The sequence below is a fragment of the Geospiza fortis genome, unplaced genomic scaffold (genome assembly GCF_000277835.1).
Source record: "Geospiza fortis unplaced genomic scaffold, GeoFor_1.0 scaffold97, whole genome shotgun sequence".
Taxonomy (NCBI): Eukaryota; Metazoa; Chordata; class Aves; order Passeriformes; family Thraupidae; genus Geospiza; species Geospiza fortis.
Window position 1 is genome coordinate 2,717,926 of NW_005054343.1, and position 16,619 is coordinate 2,734,544.

At 52.7% G+C, this 16,619-nt stretch overlaps 1 protein-coding gene across 1 annotated transcript in view; it reads left to right on the top strand.

Annotated features, from left to right (window-relative positions):
* CFDP1 (craniofacial development protein 1) overlaps window positions 1–10,624 on the top strand; it is a 59,310-nt gene extending 48,686 nt beyond the window's left edge. The window contains exons 4-5 of the mRNA XM_031058393.1: window positions 4,777–4,935; window positions 9,868–10,624. Of these exons, the coding sequence (XP_030914253.1) occupies window positions 4,777–4,935; window positions 9,868–9,958 (250 nt within the window). The 3' untranslated portion in view covers window positions 9,959–10,624. The remainder of the gene's footprint in view (window positions 1–4,776; window positions 4,936–9,867) is intronic.
* Window positions 10,625–16,619: the final 5,995 nt, after the last annotated feature.

Consider the following 16,619-nt stretch of genomic DNA (forward strand, 5'->3'; position numbering starts at 1 on the left):
CATGGATGGAGGAAGAAGGTGGCTTGGCAGCAGTGGAGCAGACAGATATGTCAGTGAATCACAGGTTCAACATGAGTCACTGCTGTCACATGGTTGTGAAGAAGGCACACGTCACAGGGGCCGTGTAAGGAGCTGCCTGCTTCCCAAGCATCTGAAGCATTCCCCTGCTCCCAGTGCTGGTGAACCCATCACTCATGCTATTCCTGTTTTGGATGCTGCATTTTGAGGAATACAGGGCCAATAGCTGAGTCCGTGGAGAGTGGTGAAAGTGGTCAGAGGGCTGGAAGCCATGAGGAATGAGAAAAGCTTGAAAGGACCTGGGATTGTTTAGTCTAGGAAGGAGCAAGCTGGAGGGGGGGGCAATATGGAAAGCTTTCAAAGACATAAAAGGCTCCTGCAAGAAGTGAGGGAGTGATCTGTTCTTAGTAGCTACCAGGAAGAAGATACCAAGTCATAGGCTGAGCAAGGAAATGCAGTCATTGGGGAAGAGTTACATAAGTGAAAGGCTGATGAAGTACTGAAACCTCAGTGTGTGTGGGATTGGTGTCAGGAGACCTTCAGAGCACCCATCTCTGGGTGGGTGGGAGAGGACCTCATCCTGCTTTGGCTGGTGGGATGCACTATGAGATCTTTGTAGCCAGGCTCCCAATTGCTGGAAGATTATTTTCTAAGGCTTGTGATGAAGTCCACCTCCATCAAACAGGCATACATTTCCCAGACACTGTTGAGCATGTTACAAGACATCAGGGATTACATGTGGCAGTGACACTTCATCACTGCTATAGCAGCAGTTTTCCAAGCCTTTCCAGCTGCAGGCTTGCACCAAGATGAGGGGAAGCATTACTGTTAAGGACAGGGATACAGAGTGTGTTCACCTAGAGTGGGACAGCAAGGGAGCCCATGGCTTGCTGCTTGTCCCTGTGTACAACCATTCCAGATGAGGCACAGGCACAGTCCTTGTCCTGATGACATTAGATGGTGCAGGGGAATCTCCCCACCAAGGCAGAGCTCCCCAGCCCTTTTCTTCTTTGGCTGTGCTTTTTAATTGTGAAAATTCAGAGCATGTCTTTGTGTCCTAAATAGGCGATTGTCCTGATCCTCATCCCTGGGATCCATTATGTCTTAGCAAATTACTTTCTCTCTTTTAAATGCCTTAGTGATTAAAGATGCCACAGCAGATACCCTTAATGAGTACAAAAAGGGTAATAATTCCTCTTGTTGGCACTGAATGCAATTAATCAGGCCCCTTTACTTGCTTTTTAAACAGATGAGGCATTTAAGGCCAAGCAAGTTTTTAATTGGACTTTAATGTTTCTCATTTACTTCATTTTGGCACGAGCGTAGGAATTCCCACCCCCAGGTTTGCTGGATTTATTCAGGGTGATAAAAGGCTCAGCATGGAATGAAGACTCAGCAGCAGACTCAAACATGTCCTTCAGCCTGTGCCTGGCCCCATTGCCTGGCCCAGGCTTGGTCCTGCTGCAGCAGCACAGAATTGTCTGGACAGGAGCAGAACCAGGTTATCCAGCATGGGACTGACATTGGATGGTGATAATATTTCTGGAGCAGACATCAACACAAGGGTGCAACATAGCCTGCCCTTTCTTGTCATGTTCCCTTGCCTTGAAGGAACTGTTGACTTGTGAGTATTCTTGTGATTATCTGGATGTCCTTGATGGAGGTCCATATCATAGCCCAGACTCTGTAGCTTCAAATAAGAGGTGAATTATATGTTTTAAGCAATATTTCTGAGATCCATGGCCAAGAGGACATACAAGAGGCCTTGAGCCCCATTACAGATGGATGTGTGCATCCAGACGTTATTAATTTATGCCGGGAATTGCCATGGAAGAGAAGATACATCGTAAGCAGCTCTCATCTCATTTGCAGCTCCTGCTCCCTGAAGCCAGCACCATCTCTTCTTCCACCTCTGGCCATGAACCATCTTGCCTTTGGTTCCCTTGCCTCCATCTCTCCTCCACTGTGGTGTGGGGACAGCAGTGGCTGTCAGCAGGTCCCAGTTCTGTGTTTCATGCAGAGACATGTTCAGCAGCTCAGCTTGGCCCCTCTCCCAGCTCAGCCCTTCCCTGCCAGCTGCTGACCGAGGTTCAGCCAAAAAACATCAGCCTCAGCATGTGTGAGCCTGCCTCTGAGCCTGCTCGTCACTCTGCAGGGCAGAGGTTTCTCTAACACCCAGCAAAGATCCCAGAACTTTCAGCTGGGTTTTTCCAGGTGTGTGCTGTGTCCTTTGCAGTCAGACCTGTCTGTATTTCAAGTGACAGTGACTGTGGACTTCCACCCATGGAAAGGTCAGTGGATGCAGATGAGCTGTGGGTGTCCTTGGATAGGTGAGATGGCTCTTGGGTCATTGGGGTTTTTGCCCCAATAAAACATTCAGGAGAAATCTAGGGACAAGGGACAACACCCTCCATTTCTACATCCCTGCTTTTCCCGCTTCAAAGGTAGGAAAATCTTAAGCCCAAGTGTGTCTGGAAAGTTAAGTGTATTCAGAGAAATGTGTTATTGAATACCTTGTTAATTTAAACACCTTCTGCCTGCCAGGCTTGGGGCAGAGGTGTGTTGCCAGCTGAATCAGCCATAGCACTTCCCTAGATCTGTTTCAGGCATCTTTAAGGCCTCCCAGTGCAGCTTGAGGAACAGCTGTGCACAATCACTGGGCTCTGCTTTCCAGGCACCTGTGCAGCACAGAATGCCATGGGGGAGGCTTGCCCAATATTTTATTTGGTTCATCCTTATTCTTTGTTGTATCTCCTTTCCTCTGACTCCTTCACATCTTGAACACTCATCTGATACTGAGTTGGTGGTTGAGCAAGGCTTGTGTAATCCTGGATAGCCAGATGTGGGAACCAAGTGTCTCCAATTTTTTCTTCTGCTGAGAACATCTTTGCCCATTTTGCCCCCTTACACCACTTCCCTGCTACCTGCAGATAAGGATACCTGGAGCCATCATGCCTTGAAAAGTAAGGGAGAACTGGAGGCTGAGCAAGGATCAAGGTTTTGTTGTGTGATCATGATGTGAAGGGCTGTAGACATCTTGATGAGATGTTCGGGGATAAAGGCGAATCACAGAGCATCCAGCTTGTTCTGTGTCCCCACAGAGTGAACAACTGCTGGCTGTTGGGCTGGGCTCCAGCCATGGGCAGGGACTGAAAGAAATAAGAGGGCTGATCCTGGGACATTTCTGCTCCTCTGGCTGGTATTGAGGAGGGGCAGGCAGCCTTGTCCAGTTGCTATGGAGCCTGCCAAGATGTCCTTAATCCCAAATATATCTCTGTCAGGAAGCTGCAACCCCAAGTGACTCTAGCCAGCCATTCTTTCATTGAGAGTCTTCTGGCTGAGGCTTACAGAGTTGTCATTTTCTTTGATTTAATTCCATATAAACTGCAGAATTATTTTCCTTTAGAGGCTTGCAAATTACGGAAGCATAAACCATGCTAATGATCCGATAAGGACAACTTTGGATACGTTCCCAAGAACAGCTACCCCTGGGCAGGAGCATGCTCAGAGAGCACTGATGGAGAGCAATTTGCCATGCTCACCTGGCTGCCTTCCTTGGGCCCCCCTTCCCAAATTCCTTCATCTCTCAGGAACGAGAGTAATTTCCTCCCTGGCTTCTTGCAGAGGCAAAGGCCCTGCAGACCTGAAGTTATCTCTGGAATGTGTGTAAACACGAGTTCAATGGGATGCTGTTTGCCCCCCATTCCTGGGGGGGGGTTGAGAAGGGTTAATACAAGTTTGTTTTACGGGTTCCTATCCCTGAGAATTGTCTTCCTTAGAGGGCAGCTTGGCTGACCTGAGCCCCTGTGTGTGCATTTCCCAGCATAAAGGGGAGATTGGGGGGCCCCACCACACGGGTGGGATTTCACTCCTCTAAGAACAAGGGATGAAAGGCCAAAGTGGTCTTCCTGCCAAACAGGGACCCAGGAGATGGTATGGGATCACAGTGCACGTGCACTGGGACTCAGTGTGCAGCTAACAGGATTATTTAAGTGATGCTTGGACAGAAACAAATCAGGAGAAGGGTGGGGGTTACAGGAGTTCTGTGCTCCCATCTTCAAAGAGCACTGAAATGTAAGCAGGGGGACAAAATTTTTAAGTGGGCTGGGGCAAAATGCATTTCAATGAGAGGCAAAAGGAACTCTATCTGTTTGCATAAAAGTAATTCAGATGTAAGTTCATTAGTGGTGTACAAGTATGTCACTAATGAGACTTGCCTGGAGACCAAAGTGTTCTTGGATTTAGAATAAGAAGCAGGAACCAGAACCTAAAACTAGAGAAAATCAAGCATTAGTACCAAGTAAATGGTTAATTCCTGGATGTGTTGTCAGCACCAGTGACGCACTGAGGCTGGATGCCTTCCAGAAAACAACACTTTAACTGAAGACAAAGAAGCAGACTTAGCACAGAGGTGATCAGTGGAATGGCTTGGCCTGGTATATACAAGGGGTCAAACTAGATGATTTAATGATCTCTTTTGGCCTGAAAGCTCTCTGTTCTCTTAAGAAGATAAATGAAAAAGCCCTTTCACAAAAACCAAGCACTTGAGATATGTGTGTAATGAACTCTGCTGCTTCCAGGGGAACGGCAGAGCAGGATCTGCAGGAAGCGTGACCTTGCCGCCTGCAGGCTGCCTGGAGTTGGTGGCCATCTGTTTGGTGGCAGTGGCTCACCACCATCGAGGCCACCACTCTCAGCTCTGTTTTTAATTGCCATCTCCCTGCATTTAACCAACATTTGCTCCTTAATCTCCATCAGGGTGAAGAGGCCAAGCGGTATGAGCAGCCTCCTGGGGAAGATCGGTGCCAAAAAGCAGAAGATGAGCACACTGGAGAAATCTAAACTGGACTGGGAGAACTTCAAGGAGGAGGAGGGGATTGTGGAGGAGCTGGCAATCCATAACCGAGGAAAAGATGGGTAAGAGGGGCTTTACCTAATAGCAGTCCAGAAATTCCCATCACTTCCTTTACATGTGGGAAGCCCATTGCTGGCTACAGAGTTCAAAAACCTGTGGGATTTCTTAAGGATTTATTCTAGGGTTACATAAAGCCAGTAGCTGCTGTAGGCATCACAGGGAGACAGGTAAGTCTGCAAACACCTCTCACTCTCTACTCACAACCTTGTGAGTTCTCTAAGTCCAGCCAATGTCTGGCTTTGTCATCTCTTCTGCTTGTGGCGCACAGCATGAACTGGTCTGTCTAATGCAGCCCCCTCCATGAGGAAACACAATTGCCTTTGTCCTGTTTTCTTTTTTCAGTTTGGGAGGGTTTTGTTCTGTCCTTCAAATCACACGTTTCAGCTGCATCTGTCCTCCTTCCTCCAGCATAAAGATTTGTGTGTAAACCCAGAGCAGCTGGCAAGGTGCGTCAGAGATTATGGCAGCGCTGGGCGTTGGTTGTGTGCATCAAGCAATGTTCACTCCAATGAAGTTAATGGAAGTATCATAAAAGTAAATGGTGATGCTGTAAATAAAGCAGAAAGTTAATAACATGCACTGCAGGGAGTGATAATGAGATCAGAAGCAGCATTTCCACCACAAGTGGTTTGCTAAGCTCTGGGAAAACATAACCAGCTTAGTGGACAGCTCGTAAAATGTACATTTTATTATAAGCTGTTATTTTACTGGAAGAACTCAAAGCTTCTGCATTCCAACAGATTGGATTTTCTGTTTTAAACAGATATTTTATAACTGTCAAACTATCAGATAGATATTTTCAGTTTGGTCTTGCACCCTTCCACAAACACGCCTTCTCCATCAAATCTCCCCTGATCTGTTTCTGGTCATGAAATAAATGCATGCCCTTGAAAAAGTAGAGCAATTCAGTAGGAGTGCTGCAGAGGAGCAGCTGTTCCTCTGAGATCCCTGAAGTCCAAGGAGGTGCATGATTTACACCACATACAGTTGTGGCAGAGCAGTGTTTGTGTCATCTCTTGTGTGCCCAAACCCAGTATGTCAACTGTTCTTGGCCAGTGCTGTTTCCTTTCCCGCCCCATCCAAGCAGGACAGCTTGCTCTTCATGCCTGGCAAACCTTCATCACGTGATGGTCCTTGAAGGCTAAAGAAGGGATCAGCACATGGAAAAGATGAGCAAAGCAGAGCAGCAATTTTAAGAGCATCTTTAATCTTGGACAGCTTTGGGTTTTGTTGCCTGTCACATCCCAGGCTAGAAAATCTGCTGAGCTCTTGGCAAGCGGTTTTTGTCATTAAACAAATGAGGAACACAATGCCAGGATAACTTGAGACACTCCTTATGAATACGTTTATACTAGTCAGGCATGCAGTGTGAGGGGATCAACTGAGTATCTGCTCACTAGGAATTACTTCCACCTTCAAGGTAAAGGGAGGAGCACCGATGGAGGCACAGCCCTCTGCATTTCTGCTTACAGACCACCTCGGTGTGAAGGGTGCAGTGCCCTCCCAGAGCAGCCATCTCGCCTGGGGGGCAGGTCACACAGACACAGCTGCTGCCGGCCTCAGGTCATTTCACAGGAGCCTGTTGTCCCTTCTGCAGCTGCCTCTTCTCCTTTAATAAAGTCAGCCGTGCTCACCCTTCAGTGGGCAATCATTTACACATCTCTATAAAAATTGTAATGAGCTGTTGTTAACCCTTCAACCGAGGCAGGCGAGAGCAGGGCGCTGCCTTTAATCCCTGGTGCTGTTAGAAACCTCTGCTCCCCACGTGTCCTGCTGTGTGATTGTAAATGTCTGCTTGCAAGGAAAGCTGCAGCCCACTCCTGGAGATGTTTGCTCGATGCCACACATCCTGTGCACTTACAGAGATGGTCTATGTGTGTCTCAAGGAAAGCAGGAAGCTTTACTTTTTGCTCAGGAGAGAAAACAGGCTGAATTCCTTTATTGTGCTAACCCTGTGGAAGTTGCTGCAGCCCAGAGCTCCTCGTACCTCCCTGGCCCTTCTCCAGCAGCCACACCAGAACACAGCAACCAGGGGAGCAGTGGGGTTGTGGCATCTGTCTGCTGCCAGTGCCAGTTATCAGCCAGCCACAGCCTGGGCCTAGAATTCCTGAGACAGAGGGGACATGTGCTGTCCCCTTGCCTGTCCTCCCTTGCCTCTGATTTTCCAACCCTTGTACCCGCAGCCCCCATCCAGAGATTTGCACTTCCTTAGGACTAGAATCTGGGCTTTTACAGCCTGGCTGTATCAGGTCCTGAGGGCCTGTCCTGGATTTGTCAGGAGGGGCTGCAGTAAGGAGCAGAGGCAGCTATCCCCTTTGCTGTTCATCTCTCTGATGTGCTTTATAAATGGAAATGTGTAGTGGCCTCTTAATTGGGCCACCTTTGTAGGGCAGCCCCATGGGGGAGCAGCCGGCCCCGGCACTCCTGCACCGGGTGACTGATGGTGACTGACAGGGGACAGGCAGCACCAAAGACCCTCCCCAGAGCAGCTTGCAGCTGCCCTTGTTAGCAGAGACAGCCTTGCTCCCTCCCACTGGGTTTACTTTGCTCTGCTGTGGATCACAGCTGCCCCATTTCCAGGCGGGTTGATAATTTACAGGCAGCTATTGATTCAGGTAGCAAAGGTTGTTTAGACAAGCACAGGAAGGGTGTTTGTGCCTCCCTCATGCACTTTGCACCGTGCTTGCTGGTGCCTTGGTGTTGGCTGCTCAGAGCTGGCTGAGCACAGAGCTGCCCTGCAGCTCCAGCACAGGTTTCGGAGCATGGAGGGGCTTGTGCTGACCCTGCAGCTTCCCTGCTCAGCTCTGTGTGCACCTCCAGCCCCTGTGTGCCTGCAGCACAAGCCAGCCAGGCCCCACAAGCCCTAGTGCATGCCCAAGTAGTGCCTGGGGGTCTGCTCTGGTACCTAGAGCACTTCACTGTGGCCAGCCAAGGACAACGCCATGGGATGACGTCGGTGGCAGTTCCTCCTCCGTGCAGTGCTGCTGGCTGCGGCTGTGAGACCGCATTCCTGGTTCATGATCCATATCAATCCCCCAGGAGGCAGGCCCTGCCCACCAGAGAGGCACAGCAGTTAGGGGGGGAGAGGAGAAGAAAGAGACTGACCCCTTGCTGGGGTTGATAGATGGGTGTCCCAGAGGGGCCAAAACAGCTTTGGATTCAGTAGGTTGGGCTGTTGCTGCCCAGGCCATTGGGGTGTTCCCAGATGAACATCAGTAACTCCTGTCCTTGTTGTCCCAGCTGGGGTTGTGGCTGGTGTTTAGCAGTGCAGGGGGAGAAAAACCACACGCCCAGTAGTGACACTGAGCACATACAGCGTGACCCCTCAGCTTCCTTCCTGTGGCCTCTCTGAGCCCAGCCCCAGGAGCCGGTCACCTCCCTGCTCACAGGGATGAAGGGAAGCGACACTCCCCTGCCTGCCTTTCCTGAGCCACTCTGGGGAGGGGGCCTCAGTACACAGCCCTCCTCCAACAGTGAGGGGCAGGGGCCACAAAAATACCTCCTCCCAGCCAGCTCCTGGCCTGCATTCCTCTGTGCTGGTCCCTGCCCCTCGCTGCCAGCGGAGATGAGCTGACCCAGTTGTGTCAGCACGAGAAGGGCTGGAGCTGGGATGGGAGTGGGTGGCAGCAGGGACACATGGGGCTGTTCACCCGCTTGGGGGAATCACTCACTGAAATGAATCTGGATTAATTCATTTCCAGTGATGACTGAGTGGGCAGGAGTGTCAGGGCTGTCCCTTGCAGCAAGGGCAGAGGCTCCCTGCTGGGGACACATTCAGTACAGGTTCGATAGCTGTAGCATAAAGAATTGCAGAATCACTGAATGGTTCAGGTTGGAAGGGACCTTTAAGGGCCAGCTAATCCAGCCCCCAGCAGTGAGCAGGAATTCTTTATCTAGATCAGATTGCTTAGAGCCCCATTCAGCCTGACCTTGCAGGGACCTCATCACCAAATGTTCATCTGTCTCAGAGAGACCATTGGGTAGGAGAGGCCTTTAACCTTCCTATGAGGGCCTTGGGCACTGCAGAGCCTGAGATGCTCATCTTCCCTTAGGCTTTGGTCTTGCTTTCAAGCAGTGGGCTGCTCTGGTGAGCAGGAAAAGCAGTGACCAACAGAACAGCCAAATTCAGTGGTTCCCCACACAAGTTTAATGACCTTGTGATGGCAGTCCAGTATTTGCCACCCTGGAACAAATGCAAAACAATTGTGATGATTCAGTTACAGCTCCTGTTTTGAATTGCAATTTCACTCCTTCTCTAGGTTAATTAGTAGCACAGCCCCGGGCTGTCTATGGCAAGGGTTTGCAGTGAACTACATTAAAATTCAGCTGCATGCCATTAATGAGGAGCGAGTTGCTTTTCCAGGCGTAGGTGTGCCTTCTTCCTCGCAGCACTCAGGTGCCATGCTGAGGGGCAGCACTAAATACTCGGTGGTTAGAAGCTGGTCTGTGGCTGGGAAACCCCTGGCCTGCATCCCTGAGCTGCTGCAGACTTGCTGGGTGATGCTTTTTGCATCCCTAATGCTCCCTGTGCCTATTCCTGGCTTGTATCATGGGCCTGTCAGCTTGTGTTGAAGGTCGTGGTTGGGTTTGAGCTGCTTTGCTAGGTGGTGCAAAGGCCTGATCCCCTTCAAGGTGCCTGTGGAGGACATTTCTCAGCTGTAGGAGAAGAGCTGGAACCAGAATCAGCCAGTTCAGTTCTCTAGCCTATGAGACCAGCAGAGCTCTGGGAGTCCCCCAGATGGCAGCCAGCAGGCCACAGAGCAGTTTTGGTGTCCGTAGATGTTCAGTGGAGTGATCAGTTCATGGAAAGAGAGGGAGGGAGACAGACAGTGTTTCCCTCCTTACTCATCCCTTCAGGTGGGGTTTGCCCCAGGCTGGGGCCACACAGGCTGCCACAGGCACTGCTCACAGCCTCTGCCTCTGCCTCCCTGCAGGTACATCGAGAGGAAGGCGTTCCTGGAGCGCGTGGATCACAGGCAGTTCGAAATCGAACGCGACATCAGACTGAGCAGGATGAAGCCCTGACGTGCTGGGGGTGGCCAGCCCCCCACATGGGGGATTTTGCTCCCTTCTGTGCCCCAGGGCTGGCTGGGGGCTGCCGGCCACCAACAACCACCAAGCACGGAAACTGTTCTCTACCCAAGACTCAGCCTGTACGTCTCAATGTACAGGGTTTTCCTTTTACTGTAATAGTTTGGGGAGGGTATTTGTCAGTGGACAGGAGGCACTTGGAGGGTTAAATGGCCCAGCAGCTGATAGAAGACACTGGTGTAATTCTGGCAGCAACTTTCCAAGGAGAAGAAGTGGTGGCACCCATCCTTTCCCAATCCTAGGTGCTTCTGGCAGCAGGAGGAGCCGCCAAGGCTGGAAGAGTACTGGCATGTTTGGTGGTGAGAGTGGAGCTGCAGGAAGGTTTCATGGCTGCTGTGCATATTCAAGCTGTGGGCTGGAGCCCTTCTGCCTGCTCTGCCAGCCCCGCAGCACTCCCTGCCCCTCCGCCCTCTGCTCCTGTCCAGACAAAGCCAAACTGTCTGTACTTGTTTGTGGGGTCTGATGATGCTGGGGGGGGGTTAAGCAAGCTGGTGAAGAAATCCTTCCTTGTTCACGCTGTGAAGAAGATGGGAGCAGCTGCAGCAGGCAGGAAGGGCCAGGATCTGAGTGTTCACGTGAATAAAGTATTCCATCCCAACACTTTGGCATGCTGGCAGTGTGGTTTGTATGGGAAGCAGAGGACAAAGAAATTAAGGATCACATACAGCAAGGAGTGTCTGACAGGAGTCATAAAAACATCTCTCAGAGGTGCCCAGTGTGTGCCCTGATAGCAGCCTGGAGGTCAGAGCAAGTGCTTGAATCACCTTCCCTCCTCATTACTGGGGCTGGTGGTGCAATGAAACCCAGAACTGAGGGTGACAGTCAGTGTAGTCCTGTAGCAGTGCTGCAGGAGTGAGGAAACTCATCCAAAGCATGGCCACGCAGGGACATCCAGCAAGTGCAGCTGCCTGGGAGGGCAGGCCAAGGTGCCTGGGTGTGGAAGGAGCAGCTGGAGCTGGAGAGCAGCAATGCTCTGTCATCCCAGCCATCCCTGCTGGCCTGGCTCTGGAGGAGTTGGGCAGCTCCCCATGTCTGGCCTGTGCACGCAGGCATTCACCAGCATTTCCCCACAGGATGCTCTGGGCTTGCTTGGTGGGGCAGCTCATGCTGGTGCTGTGCTGGGGGAAAGCAGCACCAGCCCCTCATCCTTCCGGGCCACAGGGTGAGCGAGGCCATCGCTGCCATGGCCCTTTGCCTGCAGCTCTGAGCACGGCCTGAGCCTGGGGCTCGTGTGCCCACTGCTGAGTCAGCCCCTGCTCTGTGGCTGTGCTGCAGGATAGACCAGAACAAAACACCACGTGCTCAGGGGAGCTGCAGCCTTTGGCACCCTGTTCTGTACAGAATCAGCTGTATTGGACCTGCTTAAACAAGCCTGAAATTGGACAGAAACAAAACAACTGAGTGATGACATGTTTTCATCTCCAGACACTTCCAAGCCAGTTGCTGCTCTGGCTTAGGTTGCAAAAACTACCAGAGTCCCTGTGCAGGGCACTGTTGTGGGGATATCTCAGCTTGGGGCTCCTGAGTGGCAGTAAATGGCCCTGGCAGGACCTCAGTGTGGGCTGTGGCGCAAGGCAGGTTTGCTGCAGTAGTTTGGCTGCTCTCCTGCTCAGAATGGTAGTGCTGAACCATCTCCAGCGCCTTCTCCCCTTGTGTGCTGTCCTGCCCTCCTTACAGGAACCCTCCCAACAGCGACTCCCAAGGCAGCCCAGGCTTGTTTTGCTGCAGATCCCTGAAGATGGCGAGATGCTGAGGTAGCCACAAGCAGGGCTGGGAGGGCTGGGCCTGCTGAGCACTGAGCAGGCAGCCAGGGTAATTATTTGCTCTGCTGTTGCTGAGAGGAGAAGAGGAAATATTTGGGAACGTCTCTGCCCTGTGATGCTGGATAGTGGCAGGGAAGGGTCATGTCACCCCTGCACCGGCTGGGACCCCGTGGCATCTGGCTTCTGGGGGCTGCCAACCAAAACCTTTGCTGCAGTGTGAGTATCCCTGCTGCATTCCAGGGATGTGCTTTCTGCTCCAGCAGCTGGGCACCACCAAGTAGGTAAGAAATGGAAAAGAATTCTGTGCATTGTATCACGAGCAAGAGCAGAATGGAGATGCAACAAGTGCTCTTGGAGATCCCAAAGACCAGAGGCACCAAACTCAGCCTTGTTTTTAAAAGCATTAAAGAGTTCCAGGCTGTGTCCATAGTGTGTCCTGCAGCTGCATCTGGCTCTGGATGGCTTTGGATTCACATGCACGCTAATGGTGTGTTAGAGGGATGTGGCCAGCACAACCTCCCCTGGTATGCTGGAGAACTGGGAGAATTGATGACCTGCAATTTATGGGATCCTGCCTGCCAGTCCCAGCTATGCTCTTCAGAAACCCTCCAGAGATTTTTCTTCTTTTCAGCTGAGCAAATGTGGAAAACCTTGAAATCTTGGAAGCAACCTGACCTGCTGGAAAAGGGCAATGTAATGGCAGTGGCCAAGAGCCTCGAGTCCCCTCTCTGCTGGGCTCCCCAGCTCGTGGCAGTATGGTGTGCCCAGCTCAGCATGAGGATGCTGGCTGCAGTGCCAGCTCCTGGCCCAGCAAGCTGGGGCAGGCTTGGTGGGATGGCTGGGAGGCAGCCTCCAGCCCGGGCTGATTCCTGGCTTCCTCCACGCTCCCCAGCGTCCCGCGTTTTTGCTGCGTTGGATCATGTATTGCTCGCCTCTCTTCCCTGAAGACGAGGAGTGATTTACGGGTCTCCAGAAAAATACAGCTTGGCTGCTTTGGAAGGAAAAAAGAAAACAACCAGAACCCCTCTCTGCTTGCTATTTCCATTGCCCACTTGCCTTGCCATGAAGGGGGGTGGCCCCAGGACCCACCAGCCCTTGATGTCCCCAACAGCCCTGCACTTTCTGTGAAGAGCAATGTTCTCAGATGTGGGTCCCTCTTTTGAGACATTCCCACCTTGAGCTGTCTTCTTTGGGAAGCTCACGTGTTCTGCATGGGTTAGGACCCACCCTGGGCATTTGCTTGGGGTAATTTTGGCCCTATAAGGAGTTCCTCATGGCCAGAGCATCACTTCACTCCGAGGAGCTCCCCCTTCCCTGGCCGCCTGAAGGGGCCCCTTGTGCAGCTGAGCCCCAAACAAGGCTCCAATTGTGTCTGTGTGTCCTGATGGTCGGGGCTTCTGCCACGGCATCCATGTGCTGGGGCCATGGTAAAACCAGCTGTGTCCAACCCACACCCACAGGCTCAGCTTTACTGATCTGCTGGGGTTTGTGGGGGCCGTTATGGGGCCAGAGGAATCATGACAGGAGGTGACACTGTGCATTTAAAGCTGCTTCAGTGAAAGGGACACGGGAATAAGTGTTGACATGGGAGGAGGTTAAATGCTGTCGGGCTGGGGGTGCATCCCATAGCCCCAGGCTGTCCCAAGCACCACAGTGGGATTCATGGACAGAGCTGCCATCAGGCAAAGGGTGGCAGATGGGAGAAGGAGAGACCAGAGCATGGAGCTGACCTTAGGAGCATCTCCCTGCAGCCAGGGCAGCAGTTCCCTGAGGGGCAGAGCTGGTTCCTGGAAGGTGATGCTGGCAGCATCATATCCTTTTCCAATTTGTTGTTTTCAGCCTCTTCTCACCTCTCCTTCAGAGCAATGTCCCACCCAGCAGCACAGTGGGATTCTGTTTGCAGTGTGTTCAAAAGTAATGGGGAGTAATGGAGTGGCCTGTGGGTCTCCCATCCCATTTGAGGTTCTCCACCCCGGGGCATCCTTGTGCTGGGGGTGGGTGCTGGCACTGACATTTGAAACTCAGCTGATGGCGATGGCACAGCCAGCCCTCCCTGCTGTCAGCCCTTCCCCTCCCAGAGTGAGCCCCAGCTGGGGGCGAGGATCAGCGCCAGCCCTCACTAGGGATGAATGGGGAGACAAACAGAGCTGCTACTGTTGGGGCAGCCTGAGCCCTGCAGCCTGTCTTGGCTTTGCTGGAGATGAGGGGGTGCCCTGCAATCCTGTTCTTTGGAAAGGCAAGCAGCCTCCCCCAGCATCTTCTCTCCACAGCTAAGAACCAACTCAGTGCCACAGAGAAGCACAGGGATAAATCCTGGTTGTGATCCTGTTGGGTCCCGTGATATTACAAGCCAAGAGAAATGTCCTCATTATTTCCAGAATATTGAAGTCTAATAAATCCTCTCCTGCCTTATAGGATTTATTTTTTCACTCATTGCTAGGAGACTCAGTCCTGTGTAATCCTATTGCTGCTCCAGGAGGTGGGGAGCAGCTTTCCCAAGCACAGACCTGGCAGGGCTGTGGGCAGGAGCAGGAAGCCCCAGCCGAAGCTGCTGGTCCCAGCAAACATCCCAGTGCCAGCCCATTTCCTGGTGTGTCCCACTGTCCCAGAGCTGTGCCCTGTGTTTGATTCACCAAAATGAATCTCATCCAATTGTTGGGCCAATGGGACATTAATTGGCTGCTAGCCAATTAATATGGCATGGCTCAGCACAGCCTGCTCCCCCTGTCCATTGTACATTTGCCATGCTCCCCCAAATCCCACTTTGGAGTCTTCCTACACCTTCTCACACCATATCCAGCAGGAAAAGCTGCAGAAAGGCAGGAATAGGTGGGTCCAGCCCAGCCAGTCCCCTGCCGGTGCAGAGCCAGCCGTGCCTGGCTCACCGTACACCAGGGACTCCCTGGAAGACAATGATGGAAACATGAATGTGGCTGGAAAATTTGCCACTGAAGTGTTTTCCATAGCAACCGTTGCTGGGGCAACCTGCATCCCAAGGAGCATCCATCCCAAAGCACCCAGCCCTGTGTCCAGTGGAGCTGGCAGGGAATCACAGCATGGGACTGCTGGGACTGCCAGCAGCAGCAGCACAGGGCTGCTCTGGCAGCCAGTCCAGCTCCGAGCATCCCCAGTGCTGCAGGGTCCCTGTAATGCTCCACTTCTCATCTTCTTTTTGGCATTTCATTTTCTCAAAGGTAGAAGCCTAAGGAAGACCTGCAGGTGCCTGTTGCCCCATGGGTGCTTGGCTGTGGAAGCAGGGATGTGCAGGAGCTGTTGCCAGCTTGGGGTGCTCAGCAGATGCAAGCAGTGATTTTTGGCTCTGATGGACCAAAAATGGGATTGAGTTTGACAGTGAACACTTTGATCTGAGCAGCAACACAGGGAGAGGGAAAAGGGATATTCCCGTGCTTTTAAGTCCAAAAGCAGGAAGCTTATGGCCCCTCAGCACCTGCCTGAAATCATATGGTGGCAGCTTCACCCTGGGGACACCTCAGGGGTCCCAGGAGACCCTCACTGCTGCCCTGGTGGGCCCACGCCAGACTCAGGGGCTCCAAAGGAAACACACCCTGGCTTCATGGGATCAGCTGCAGAGTGGTGCAGAGAGGCTGGGGAGCCCTGAGCCCATCCCAAGAATGTCCCCAGTGCTCAGTGCCTGCGCTGTCACCACTGTCACCAACAAGAGGAAACCACAGCGCTGAGGCTGCGCCCGCCGGGGCGGCTGCGGTTTGCGGGCTGACCGCAGCCCCTGCCACCACCGGATGTCTCCCACCCACAGCTGTGCCTCAGTTTCCCTTTCTGCACTGATACACAGGGACACTTGCCTCCAAGCTGGGGACAGTGGTGGTGGCAGTGGTGGTGCTTTCTGGGGAAGGGCACGTGTGCAATCTGGCCTCAGCTCTGCCGCTGCACCCTGGTGTGCCCTGAGAGTAACCCCGGGGAGTGAGAGGAAATGCCGTGAGGGGGATGGTGGCCAGGAGGCACGGGCACAGTCAGGGGCACAGTCAGGGGCACATTCCTGGCCTGTCTCCACACACACCATCACTCACTGGCCTGCAGCTCTCACACAGGCCCACTCATTGCCCGCTTGCCCGTGAGCTCACTGGCTGCAGGCACCCCTTGTGTCCCTTCCCTTGGCTCCCTATGTGCTCTCACACGCCTGGGGAGCAGCACGGCTGTCTGTGCAGCTTGTGCATGTCCATAGGTCCTGTGCTCCCACGCAGCCCCACTTGTGCCTCCCACAGCTCCCAGCTGCAGCCGCCCTCCCAGCCTGCTCCCAGCACACAGTGATGCCAAACCAGGCTTACCAGCTGTCGGGCTGTCCATGGGACATGGAGCCAGGCTGTTGGAGCAGGCCTGACAGGCAGCTGTGGTGTGCCACAGGTACCGTGGTGTGCCCTGTGTGCCAGGGTGTCCCATGGTGTGCCATGTGAGCCAGGATGTGCCATGTGAGCCATTGCACCTACAGCTACCCATTACCTTGTATGCCCCTGCTATACACACCATCCCTATTACACACTCCAGAGCTCCCCATTACCTTACTGTTACCCTTTATTGCACACCCACGGCACACCTGCTACACACCCATTAACCTTTAATGACCCTTTATCATTACACACCCCTTGCAGAGCCTTTTTCCTTCACTTGCACATTGCATATAGCCTTTGTTACACACCGAGTGCAGGCTCACCACAACACCTGTTGCACACCCTTCAGTGCACACATCTGTTGCACGCCTGTTCTGCTCCCCTTACCCTTTGTCGCCCTTGGTCACACCCCTGGGCCGGTGTCACAGCCCTGGCCGGTGTCACACCCCTGGGCCGGTGTCACACCCC